At 43.1% G+C, this 13977-nt stretch overlaps 1 protein-coding gene across 1 annotated transcript in view; it reads left to right on the top strand.

Moving 5' to 3' along the window:
* cpne9 (copine family member IX) overlaps positions 1–13977 on the top strand; it is a 64364-nt gene that overhangs the window by 23524 nt on the left and 26863 nt on the right. The window contains exons 5-12 of the mRNA XM_030119172.1: positions 1667–1730; positions 3204–3307; positions 4624–4728; positions 7392–7433; positions 7644–7719; positions 9254–9307; positions 9550–9611; positions 10026–10072. Coding sequence (XP_029975032.1) covers positions 1667–1730; positions 3204–3307; positions 4624–4728; positions 7392–7433; positions 7644–7719; positions 9254–9307; positions 9550–9611; positions 10026–10072 — 554 coding nt within the window. The remainder of the gene's footprint in view (positions 1–1666; positions 1731–3203; positions 3308–4623; positions 4729–7391; positions 7434–7643; positions 7720–9253; positions 9308–9549; positions 9612–10025; positions 10073–13977) is intronic.

Below are 13977 nucleotides of genomic sequence, written 5' to 3'. Positions count from 1 at the left end.
AAGAAAAGACCAGCTTCTCGCACTGCCACAACTCCAGCACAGACCCCACCAGGCAAAAGAAACAGAAATTTTACTCGAGCGCTACTAAAAGAGCGAGGAAAGAGGTCCCCTCTCGCGTTGGACGCAAGCCACAGGCACGAGTGTTTCGCTAGATAGGCTGCAGTTACGCCCAAGGCCTGCAGGGGTCGCTGTTTCACATGAAACATGCAAACTCCTTAAAGCTCGTGTCCAGAGTTTCCGTTCGTTTCCAATGTATGTATCATTTTTCAACAGAGCTTCAATGTGTCAGTCTGGTTCGATACTACAATATAATATTAGCATAAAGCAATATAAACATTTATTTATGAGCCCCGCCTTCGTCTCATAGACCCCCATGTTATCCGAAAAAGCGCCGGTCAGCTTCAGCCAATGGGTTTCGAGCTTCCGCCTTGTTGTGCCGTCAGTCAACATGTGCACGCAGCCAGAGAGCACACACACTCGCCCAGGCAGAGGTGAGTTAGCAACGCAGCAGCCGCCGCGCTTACCTCGGATATATCCACTGTCTGCTGAACATCCACCGTAAACAGCTCAACATGGAGGACTCAGAGGCTCGGCGGATAATAGCGTGCACAATTAAAGGGGCGTGGCTTGGTTGCTTATGAAAGCAGAGGGAGGTCGGAACCTCGAGACAATGGATTAAAAAAACCTCTCTCTTTCAAAACTCCGGACACGAGCTTTATGGAACCTTTAAAGAAGCTAACCTTAACAACATTATTGTTGAATCCGAAATCTGCGTCTCATTAGCATCTTCCTGGTAATGATTAGAGCACAGTATTTGTTTTGACCTGTCAGTAATTTGCAGCTCGATCCTTTAGTTTGACAGAAATCCGAGAAGCTGCAACAGAATATCACTTCTTGTCTTCCAGTAGGTTTTGAAATATTTAATGCTCTCACAAGACTCAAGACCTAAAAACTCAACAAGCTTTGTTCATCAGTGTCTAAGTCCAGATCTTTGGGTTTTCTAAGGTTTCTGTTTATTTTTTTAATTCATTTTCACAGCACAGACTGAAAAGAATATTGCAAATAATATATCTCTTGTCTAAAAAATAATTTGGAGTCATAGCACTTGTTCTGAGTTTAAAAATCCACTCAAAACCCACTCAAGCTGCTACTTTTGAAGTATGAATACTTGAAGAAATTCCTTCCAGAATGTCTTTGCCAGCTAAAATCCGCACAAACTCAATCCTGAAGTGTTTTCGACTAAAGAAACGAAGCAGGGACACTCGTGGTTTTCTCGGCTCGCGGCGGACTCTGAAATAAGAACGGCACCGTGACTGATTTGAAGTGTACGAGCGCATGAAGGAGCGCGGTGCGAGGACGGTTTATGCAACTTTAATATGAACGCACGCACAGATTTTTAAAGCCGCAGCCTTACTTCTGCCCGGTGTGACAAACGGCGGCGTCCGCCTGATGCCGGCTAATTGCCACTTGTGGCCCATTTTTAGAAACGGCAGCCGCAGGTCCCCGTGTGGGCTTTTCTCAGGAATATGAACCTGCATGCTGAGCCGTCACCCGGCATAATAACAGCTCGTAGCCATGAATGTCACCGACTTGGCACTTTAGTATTATTTATGCAGTTCAACAATTACCCTCTTTTTCAATCTTTGCCCGTGTCTCTCACTCACAGCGGGATCCCGGGGAAGAAGTGTGGAGTCATTATCTTAACTGCAGAGGAGCTCAGCAACTGCAGGGTCAGTATGCACACACACACGCACACACGCACACGCACACACACACACACACACACGCATGCAAACATTCAAGAGCCTGATGCACAATCACACATAGACATGCATATGCATGTACATATGCACTCACACACATGCATAAATACATTCACACATGCTCACACACATGGCATGCTCGCACACACTCGTTTTTGTGTTTTCTCTGTGACACACACATGTTTACACGCGCACATATTCCAGCATGCACAACCGCAACATGACGGAATATGTTTGCATTTATTATTTACCCTGATTTCATTGTAGCATGAGTGTTTTTTTCCTCTCTCTTTCCCACACACACACACACACACATACACACACACTCTCTACACAAAAGCACTTACAAAGAACAAAAGAACATTTAATGAGCAAAGCCGAGCGTAGCCGGCGTTCAAGAGTTGGGAGTAGAGACCGCGTCACCTTCGAGTCTCCTGCCTTCAGGTTCAGGTTTATTTTGAAGTGCTCAGTGGCAATAATCCTGATGTTTTGTTTGCTACATCTCTCCACAGCTCCCTAAAAGTCCTCGAAATTAACTGTCAAGACCTTTTGCTGCTTGAACTCAGCAATTTTCTCTTCTAGTTTTGCTGCTCCCCTGACACCATAATATATTAATACCAACCAGGCAGCCAGAAACAGAGAACTTCCAGCTCGTGTGTGTGTGTGTGTGTGTGTGTGTGTGTGTGTGTGTGTGTGTGCCTTTAAGACCATTATTTGAACAGACTTATCTTTGTGTTTACCGATGTTATGTTGGGAGGTTTTTGCTCCTGACAAGACGAGATCCATACACTCTTTAGAAATTCTGAATTGTGTGCGTGTGAGTGTGTGTGTGTCTGTATGTGTGTGTGTGTGTGTGCATGTGTGTGTGCATTTGTGCTATCTGTCACTGACAGGCTTAGGTTTCACCTCTCGATGCCTTCCCACTGATGAAAACGACCAAAAAAAAAAAAAAAAACCCTCCTCATTATCTATATCCATTCTTTCATCCGTCCTCCGCTGCCTCCTTCCTTCCTTCCTTCCTTCTTTCCTTCCTTCCTTCCTTCCGTCCTCGCCATCTCAACACCGAGGCGGGATAAATTGCGGCCCCTCATTAACCGCTATAACTGTTCATACATATGTATGAGCTGTTCCCCGCGCTGCATGGACTATATATCGCACATATCTTGTAATAAAATAAGTTTCTCACACTAATAAAACATGTAATTTAAATAAAAAACAATGTCTTGCAATCAGCTTAATCTATGCATGCGTTGCTTATTAAAGCGTGCCTTGTGCGCTTTCTTGGGAATCCTCATCCACATTATGGATTAGTCTTATTTTTCTTTTTTTCAAGCCGCCAATTACAGGCAGATGTTCGTTTTTTTCCACAGAAACCTTTAAATCAGAAATGAGACTCGCATGAGAATGATTGTCTTGACGCCTGCTTGTCTCCTCTGCCAGGATATTGCCACCATGCAGCTGTGCGCCAACAAGCTGGATAAGAAAGACTTCTTCGGCAAGTCCGACCCTTTCCTGGTCTTTTACCGCAGCAACGAGGACGGAACGTGAGTGAGGGCGTTTTGGGTCGGGCTCCAGTGCTTCCCTCTGTTTTTAATGCTAACCCAGAGCGCTGTAACGCCCTTCAGATGATGGAAATAATGCATGAACGTTGGTTAGCTTCCAGCGGGTTCAGCTGTACATTATTCAGATGTTGGAGAAAACAACATCTAAGCCTGATGTAGCCACGTGATGGCTCGGGGCACTTAGCAGTTTTTGTCACAGATACAACAACAAATTTATGTTTTTTTTTCTTCACCCTATTGGCTTCTTTTGAAACAACAAAGAAAGCGAATGAAGAAATATCTCTATCCTGTTGAGCTGCTGCATTCTAGACCCACTCAGGACTGCTGTGACTGGCCTATCCTGGCTAATGTTAGGCAACAGGAAGTAAACCCTGGACTGTTCAGCACTCGATTACAATTGAAATATTTGAAAATCACCAATCAAACTAGCATGTCTCCAGATTATTGGACAAAGCCCAGGAGAAAGAACACTTAAGAATATCTTCATATTAGCCATTTCTCCAATGCTAACCGCAGACTTCCAGTCAGTCAGAACCTGGTCAACTAGTACTGCTATTTGAACCACAGACACTCAGAAGCCACACCACAAGGTAAAACTGTTTAAATCACAGTCAAGAAGCACCTATGAGTTTTATCTATGGCCATAAGTTGAAGGTAGAAGGTGTGAATCTGAGTGTGTGTAAAGATATGTTGGTGTTCACTTCAGATGAAACGATTCAGAATCAGGATGGATGGATATTTAGCAAAGTAAGCCTGTTGCTACAGACTATTATCATTCAAACCATAAGCTGAATTATCATTGAGAGTGAGGCTCTGAACTCATAACAAACCCACTGATGCTGTGCAGAAGAAAGCGCCGTGTGTAACCTCACCAGCGCAAACATCTGCTTAGATTAAAGCCAGTATGCCAGCATTGTATTGGTAAAAGAAATGTGTTTCATTAGTATTCTGGATCTGAAGTCTCTTTGTAGTCCATCCAATTGTAGCGGCTCCACATCTGATTATCACCCTTTCACATCAAGCATCAATCAAAGCTCAGACTCCTCTCAGTTTTTTAAGATTTGCCTGTTTACGCTGCTGCGCCTTGGAGAGATATTCTGCTGCAGCAAAGCTCGACAGGGAATTCTGTCATGTACGGCAGACACTCCGAATACAAAACAGATAGAAAACTATTCAAAGGCTTCACTAGATTGCAGGAAAAGTGAGGTGAGATTATCTTCATATGAAGAATGTAAGAAATATGAATCTGGACTCTCTTTTGGAACTTTTTGCCATCTTTTTTTTTCTTTCTATGGCAGGTTCACCATCTGCCACAAGACGGAGGTGATCAAGAACACGCTGAACCCGGTGTGGCAGCCCTTCACCATCCCCGTCAGAGCCCTGTGCAACGGGGACTACGACAGGTCAGCAACTCTCCCGGCAGAGGGGAAAACACGTCCGACTCACTTCATTCTTCAGATTCCTGGACTGTGGATTGTCTGAGCGGACGAGGACGGAGGAGGACTGAGAACCAGCGGGTCGAGTTTTTATGCGGATGACGTCGCTTGTTGCTGTGGCGGTCAGAATAATGCCAGCAGTCGGTCACGGCGTCCCAGCGACCAGCGCCGGTGTTATTGAGACCGACTCAGTTTTACGGCAACGCTTCACATTAACCGAAGGAGCGTGGTGGCCACTCCGCACACACACACACACACACACACACACACACACACACACACACACACACACACACACACACACACACACAATCAGTGTCACTTCTGCATTAGCAGGATCCCTTCATAGTTTCCTGCACATTCATCATCCTTTTAGATGTATAACCCTTACAGACAGCCGACGGGCATGACGGCCAGCGATGCTTGTTCCGCGCTCGCCGGAGGCTGTCAGGTTAGACTGCCGGAGACACCGGTCAGACGCTTATTATCTCATCTGTCTGCTGAAATGGTGGGCGGTGTTTGTAGCCGGAGGAAGTGACAGCGATGGGCGCAGATGGTAATTCTCCGTGCGCCCACCTTCGGGGGAAAAGTTACGGCAAAGAAATGACACGAGGCTTCATCGCCGGACAAATTCCTCCTAACAGAAGTTACGGTGCTGAGCGTTAACGTCTGGTCCCTGAACGCCTCACAGGAAGACGCTGCAAATGTGTCCTGACTTTACCTGAATGCCACATGTTGCAACCAACTGCTCGTGTTCGTGTGTCTTTCTGCAAATTGTCTGGTTGGTGCTGAAATTTCCAGATGACACCAAAATGCATCACAGACGTTTTATGTATTCAGATCAGACGACAAGCAGAGTCTGCGTTTTACACTAAATGACAACTCATTCAGACTGAATGTCTGATGACTGCTGAATCACAAGTACCTGTTTCACACCAGGTCTTCTGGGAGATGCTACAATTTACAGATGGCCCTCAAACGCCTCGCGTTGGCATCATGAGTTGGCGCTCCAAATCCCAGAAGCTTCATGACGAGGGTCAACTTGAAAGTCTCGCAGATGTGCCCTCCACACTTCACCTTCAGACGGTCATCAGAAGCTGCAGTTTACAGCTGCGCGGTCGATGCACCCGCTCATGAGCTGGACCTTTACAAGTAGTTTCTACATTTTACAGTGGTCCCCTGAATGCCTCATGTTCTGATTGAGCTTGGTGGCAGGAATCCACAGATGTTCACTCACTGGCTCACATTTCAAGTTCAGTACCTGACAATTAACAGCCTGCAATTCCCAGATGTCTCCAAAATGCCTCCAGTTCAGACTTTGAGAAAGTCAAAGTCAGTTTTATAATAAATTCAACAATATGTACTGGAAATATGGGGGGATTGAAACTGCTTTACTAATAAAACCCTTAATGCAAATATATTCATTTTTATAAATACACACAGTGTACAAGTCAATGTTAAAATATTTGTTACTATTATTGAAATTTTAAATACTATGTTATTGCAGGACTGCTATCATAACAAACCAGTCTTCTTTTTTCAAAGAAATGCTTCACATGCAGACCATCAGTGGTTCCTCCAACTCACAGAAGCAACCTTGAGGCCTGACATTCAGACTTTGAGCTGGATAAGACGTCTCAGAAGCAGCTGACATTCACTTTATCGGGGAGATGCTGTAATTTCCAGATGTCTCACAAATGCCACATATTCACATCAAGGTAAAACATGGATCTCCACAGGTGTTCCTGTAATGGCGCACGTTCACCTGAAAGTGTGGTAAATTCTACAATGAAGAGATAAAACACATTCAGGCTTCTAGATGCTGGAATTTACAGATGTCCTCAAATGCCTCATGGTATTTGTGTGAGCCAATGCTTCAGTGGAAATGCCTCTTATTCAAACTCTGAAAATGCAACACGTTCAGACTCAATGTAGAAAACTACTGATATGCATTTATTGGCTCCTCTAACATTTAAAAGCAGCAGTAATGAGATTCCTCACCTTGACTCAGGTTGGAGACGCTACGGTTTCCAGACGTTACCCAAAGGCATCGCACTCATGAGACGAGCCTACCTGACGATTTGCATATGGCTCATGAAACGCTTTAAATTCAGACGTTCACTTTCAGATCGTCAGCAGGAACTGGAACTCACAGAAGAACCACAAACATCTGCCGCAGTCGTCAGACGTCCTGCACACTCCTCACATGTCGCCTCTACCGTCAGAGAGGCATCGGAAGCGTTGATTGATGTTAGAATTGACAGATCTTCCCTGATTGTAGCTTCAACGGCAGAATATCTGGTACCTGTGTTGTACTGGCTCATTCAGGTTGGACAAGTGTCCCTGATGATGAGGTTAGGAACGCCATCGTCTAATCTTTTATTCATTTCCTCTCCTGTGTGTGAAATTGATCAATCTCACCGACGGATCCAGGTCTGGGGATCAAGTTCACATAACGACCCGACACCCACCGGGCCGATAATCTCCAAGCAGTAAATGTGTAATTGCTCCTCCAGCTCCCGGTTTGATGGACCAGAATGATCTTTTCTCTAATTTAACAGCAGGATCTGTTTTGCAGATGATCTGATAAAGAGCAGATCCTCAGAAATAAGAGGCTTTGTGTGTTTCAGGACCGTGAAGGTAGACGTGTACGACTGGGATCGAGATGGAAGGTAAAAACCCTGAAACGTGTCTGTTTTCATGGCTTGAAAACTTTGTTTTCATCAAGCGGGTTGGGAGAGGGGTCGCAGATAGAGGCTGGGCGGGCACTGAAAGATTGATAGGCGCAGAGATGGAGATGGAGAGAATATTCATAAGAATTTGTCTGCTGTCTAAACTGCGTGCTGCGCCGGTCTGACGGTGTGGGCGTTCTCCGTCTGCAGCCATGACTTCATCGGCGAGTTCACCACCAGCTACAGAGAGCTGTCTCGGGGGCAGAACCAGTTCAACGTGTACGAGGTGAGCGGAGGCTCGCTGTTTGTCATCGCTTTTGTCTCACCTCAACAGCACCAAACTCCCGATTTAGGCGGTTTTGAAATGTTCCCTCGCTCCGGTCGGCTCTCGAGAGGCTCACATTCAACTTCAACCCTCGCAGTAGCTTACGCAACCTCTTTCTACAGTGAAGGGCTGGAGGCACACGGAGCAGCTCTCAAAATCCTCATCCTTCACCTGTTGGAGACCTGAACAGGTTTCTCTTGTCAAATCTCTCTCCTGAACAGTTTTGGAATTTATCATTTCAATTCCTCTTTTAAGTCATGATGAGCAAAAATGTCCAAAACTTTAAAAAAAAAAAACTACTGCGGATTGATATTATTTCTGCATATTTGGTGTATGTTTTGTGATGAACTTCAAAAATGCAGTAAGAAATCAGACATTAACCCTTTACATGCCAGCTTGACTACAAAATTCTGACAAATCATTAAGGTTTTTTTTTGGTTTGATGAATTTGAGATCCAATTTTGAAGGTTTAAGTCACAGAACTGTAAAATATATATTCGTACATCTGGTGATTTATCGATTATTTCAGTGGACATTTGCAAATCATGTGAATGCAGGATTTTACAGGGGTTTTATGAATGAAAAATAACCTTTGTTTAATTTGACTCATTTTCTTAAAAGATGAAATCTTTAACTTTCAGGAGGGATGATTTTCTTTTGTGAAGGTTAAGAGATTAAAAAATGTTTTCATGGGACTTTTTTGTCCAAAAATGTCAATAAAACTTAAATCTGAACCTCCATAAAAGCCAAAATTGAATCAAACTTAAGATTTTAACGCATCCGTTCATCCAAAATCTTGCCATCAAACAGCTCCTACTGAAGTTCAAATCTTTTTATTCAGTATTTGAAAGCTGTCTTGATAAATACTGTTTATGAAATGAGATTTAACAGAGTAATATTAAGCTGATCACAAACATGCTGGGAAATATAGTGAACTACAGCGTGAAATGGCAGAAGCGCTGGTTTCACGGCAGCCTCCGGATCAGCCTCAGCTTTCTGCTGCTGCTCATCCAACTGAAGCAAAGAGAAAGATGCATCCGCCCAAAACTCACTGCTGTGGAAAGAGTCGGTGCACAAATCGACAGTTAGCTATTAAACTCTTGAACTTGTGACTGCGTTAATACACCCGGCGCATTAAAAAGCTGTGCGGCGGAGGGAAACTATGATCCCAGAAAACAAATGATAATGACATTACTGCAGCCTAATGAATAAAGACATCATCCAGGAGTCGCTTAATCTGCTCTGAAAGGGAAGAGAAAGTTTACTGATCTGATTTGTAACGATGGACGGACGGATGGGTCCTCTCAGCTCTCTGCACACACAGTTAAACAGGATATCAGCTTCAGTTCGTGGGCCAGCCATCAGGGATCTGATGAATTATTCATGTTCATTATCAAACATCATTCCAGGCTGCAAAAAAGGTTGTTTTTTTTCCTTTTTTCTTTTACAAGTAGCTTTTCAATCACTAACTTGCTTTCTTTTCCATCACCGGCAGGTTCTAAATCCCAAGAAGAAAGGCAAAAAGAAGAAATACATCAATTCTGGGACTGTGAGTGAGCCCACATCAGCCACATCTCTATCCTATTTATTTATACAGTAAAGAAATCATCGCCTCTTATATCTGCTTCTTCTGTTTTTCTCCGTCTGGCCACCTGTTTGTCTTTTTACTCCTCTGTGTACCTGGCCGCGGTCCCTCTTCTGTTTATCACCCTGTGTGTGTGTGTGTGTGTGTGTGTGTGTGTGTGTGTGTGTGTGTGTGTGTGTGTGTGTTTATATGTGTGTGTTTGCCAGGTAACTCTGCTGTCCTTCAAAGTGGAGTCTGAGTACACCTTCGTGGATTTTATCCGAGGCGGGTGAGTGGAATAATAAGTAGCTCACTCTCTCCTGGTGTCAGCAGCCACCATCTTGGTTTAATTGTGTGTGTGTGTGTGTGTGTGTGTGTGTGTGTGTGTGTGTGTGTGTGTGTGCGTGCACGCGTGCGTGCGTGTTGATGCTAACTTTGTTTGAGCGTCATACAGACTCCATACCGGGCTGTGAGGTTTTGGTGAAGTATTTAGTAAATCTCCTCCGTACACTCCTCAGTTATTCACTGGGTTCACCTTTAATTACGCCTTCCATTTGTTTAGCTTAATTGGACCTTCAGCGTGTTGATGGGAGTGTTGTCCTGCCATGCTAATTAGCCAGTGTGTGTGTGTGTGTGTGCGTGCGCGTGTGTGTGTGTTCCTTGTTCTTATTTCCATCTTTGATTCCCACTTTGTTTTCAACAGAACACAACTGAACTTCACTGTGGCCATAGACTTCACCGCATCCAATGGTGAGTCACAGCACTCCTGTATGTCACACACCTGTAGCACACCTCTGTCACACTCCTGTGTCACACCTTTGTCACACCTGTGTCACGTTTGTGTCACACAGTGTTGTATGCACCCCTGCGTCACACACCTGCAGGTTTTGTGTTCTGACAGCATGCGGAAGAACATGCGACACGAACAGGTGTGAGAAACAGGTGTGTCACGTGCCTTTGTCACTCCGGCCTCACACACCTGTACGTGTCGCGTCTTCCTTCACATGCTCTCATAACGCAGCTTCAATGAGCCAGAACTTCCAGTTGAAAGTCCGGACAGTGGCTCCACAGTCTGATGACTCATCTTGACATTCTTTTATTAGATTATACACCTCTAATTGGTCTTCATCCTGCCTTCAGCATTTCTTAAAATCAGAACTAAAGTCCAGGGATCATCCAGACTTGAGGGCAGCACAAAATATTATTCATTTCATCATTCATTTTCCTTATTCCTAAACAAGTGAATTACCAAAGACAGTACATTAAACAGGCCCTCAAAGGAAATGACAAAGAAAATAACACAACCAACAAGAAAAAAGTCATTTGGTTTCTCTGTCAAATGTTTGTATTTGTGGAAAATATGTAGAAAAAAGTTGAATATTTGTAATAAAAATGATATTATTACAAAGCCTGACCTTTTTCTGCATATTTTCAATTGATTTCCATGTATCTATTCTTTATAGATGTATTATTTTATTATTCATCTGACTCACTGTTACCACATTTTAACCAAATTTTCTAAATGTATTTTTAATTTCTGATTTTAGGATTTCATTCTTGTGTATCATGAATATTTTTTTTTTTGTCCTCACTGAGGAGTTTCCTGACTCTTTTTAAATCCAGTCCTTGGACGTGGGTTTGACTGTCCTGCATTATTTTCAGATGAAAAGTGCCGTGGAAATTAAGATTGACTGATGCAAATGAGCAGCAGATAAATAGAGAACATGTCACAAGGTCTTCGACAGCTTCTGAAAAATCTCTGCTGGACAATCTGAACATTTTCTTTTAACTTTATTTTGTAAAAAGAGAAACATTTCAGGGTTCTGTATAGTGAAGATCCAGTCAAACTCAGGCTGTAGAGTTCCCTGTATGGAAACCACACACAGCTGTCATCACTTTCTGCAGTTATTTGATAAATTGTGGTGAAGATTTTCAAAGAAATTCATGTTGCAGCAGAAGAATAATGAGGGTAGATTTGTGGGTTTGTAAATAACATCTAAGTGAATTATTAAAGCGGACCTATTATGCTATTTTTCAGTCACGTCATACAGGTCACAGAAGCCCAAAAACATAGTATATAAGTTTGTTTGCCCCAAATTCATCCTATGTTCGGTGTTTGAGCGGTCTAAAAAGTGGCTCTGAGGAGCCCTCCTCCGAACAGCCTGATTTTCACAGCCTGCTTTCCGGGATGCACTTGAACGCATCTGGCCACGCCCACTCTCTCACACATGGTGGGGGCACAGTCAGAGGCACGTCCCCTCGACCGTTTCAGCTTAAAGCGACACTAAGGAACTTTCAGTTTTTGTTGATTTTGGCGGCGCCAGTGGACAAAAGCGGTAGTGTTTTGCCTGAATGAATACTACAGTTCCCATGAGGACTAGCGCGTGGCGTCGTAAAATGCTGCTCCCAGTGGCGTGCTGTCGGACTGAACTCGCCTTCATTTGTTTCCAGTGTGAAGGACGGATAGCGACGAGGCAATGAATCTAATGGTGGCTAAACAATGTTATATCATGATGTGACGCATGCCGTAAAGCAGTCCACACATTTGGAGGTTTTTAGTGTGCAGGGTTCCGACCACCCTCCTCACAGCTGCTCAGTCCAAGTGAAAGCAATACTGACGCCCTCCGGCTGTGACAGAGGGGTCATTCAACTAGTTGTAAGTTGATGTATCATCACAAAAGATATTAAAATGTATTATTGAGGTTGAAAAGTTCCTTAGTGCCGCTTTAAGTTTCAGTTTCATTTTCAAAAATGTGATGTAGGAGGAGGAAAAAGACCATTTTCAAATTTGAGCGTCCTAATGAGGCTACGGCAACACATACTACTATAACCACCTATCCGGTGGCCCCCGCAAAGGCTGGATCCTCTTGCGGGGCGGGGCGGGTGTGTGTGTGTGTGTGTGGGGGGGGGGGGGGGGGTGTTCCTCTTGTTGACATAGACAAAAGTAAGATTTCAGAACCGCGTGTTTGAGTGTATATTTCCTTAAAGGTGCCTTAAGGAGTTTGCACGTTTTATGCGAAACAGCGCCCCCTGCAGGCCTTGGGCGTAATGCAGCTTAGTGAAAAACACGTCCCTGCGGCTCGCGTGCACGGAAAAGGGGGACTCCGTCTTTGCTCGTTTAGAAGCGCTCAAGTAAGATTTAAGTTTCTTTTACCTGGTGGAGTCTGTGTGGAGCTGTGGCAGTGCTAGAAGCCAGTCTTTTCTTACTTTCTGGAAGCTCCTGCTCAGTTGTTGCTCACTAAGCATCTGGCGGAGTAATGGCGGACATAACGAAACCTAACCAGCCGGAGCGTGCATTACGTCATTCCTTTCAAATTCTCCCCAAAAAAATGCTTGTGCCGGACCGGCACTGCAACTTTCAAGTGACAATTTAGCGCTGTTAGAGGTACTTGTAATGAATATGTCAGGGCACATTGTACACATCATTAAAAATGTGTAACATATTTATGGTGGAAAATAAGTATTTTTAAGGTTGTAAAACTCCTTAATGCACCTTTAAAAGTGGAGTGTGCAATTGAGGGAGGTGACTGAATTTTTCACTTCTGGGGGATCATACAGAGGCTCTGGGAGGCAATATGACTGTAAAGACACCTTTCTAAAGTGAATTTTGCATAATATGACTTCTTTAAATGAGTCATATGATGCAAACGATGAGTATTTTTTTTTTTTGAATACATTTTTTACAATTTTTCTCTGTTTTTACTTTATTTGCATTGTTTAGTTTATTTAAGCTCAAGTACAGTATGTTGAGTAGTTTTTTATCACAACATGATCTCTCAAACAAATATATTTTTTTATTTTAGGTATTTGCGTTAAAGTTTTAGTTCTCCTAAAATGATGTATGATGTAAGAATAATTCAATCAATACAAATCCTGCTGTATTTGTGGTTCATTCTCTGCATTTTTGAAATTTCTGCTGAAATTTTCAGCATAAAATCAGACGTTTGACTCAGGTGGACTGATCATGGCCTGACACTGACAGCAGCTTCATTTCAAGCAGTTTGGAGAAAATTTCTTATTTGTCAACAAAATGAACTGCAACGACTCGTTTTTATTATAAGGGATGATAATATGACTCTTTTCTATAGAAAGATAGTGGTGAAACTTGGCAATCATCAGGAAAGATATAATTTTTAAGAGCATTGGGCAAAATCTTTTATTTATTTATTTATTTATTTATTTGTTTCTGCAAAAATAAAAAAAAAAATAAAAAAAAAGATTGATGCCCCCATGTGGATGATTATAGGATGAACTCTGCCTCCTTTACGAAAAAATTAAGTTTGAATATAAGCACTTGCTTCAGAGCCTGTGGTGTTTTTTAGTGATAATATTTTGGTTGTAATTTAATTTACGTGCTTTAATTTACAGTATGTATGAACATAATGCATCAAGGTGTTGAAGTCTGTTGTGGAAGCATGGTGTCACGACTAGGGATGAATTTTCTTAGAAAGTCAGCATTTTACCCACTTCTGTCGAAGAATAAAGTGTGGACTGTCTGCTCACAGAGAGAGAGAGTACAGACAGATCAGTTACAGCGGGAACAGGACGACGTCCACCGGGGAAACTTAATGATAAAGAGCTGCAGCTGTGACTCTGCAAGACAGACGGCTGAATACTAATAAGAACAAGAACAATAAGAGAAAGATTCATGAGTT

Source organism: Salarias fasciatus, chromosome 20, assembly GCF_902148845.1.
Source record: "Salarias fasciatus chromosome 20, fSalaFa1.1, whole genome shotgun sequence".
Taxonomy (NCBI): domain Eukaryota; kingdom Metazoa; phylum Chordata; class Actinopteri; order Blenniiformes; family Blenniidae; genus Salarias; species Salarias fasciatus.
The sequence above is the reverse complement of the archived record's forward strand: the minus strand, read 5'-3'. Positions and strand labels throughout refer to the sequence as shown.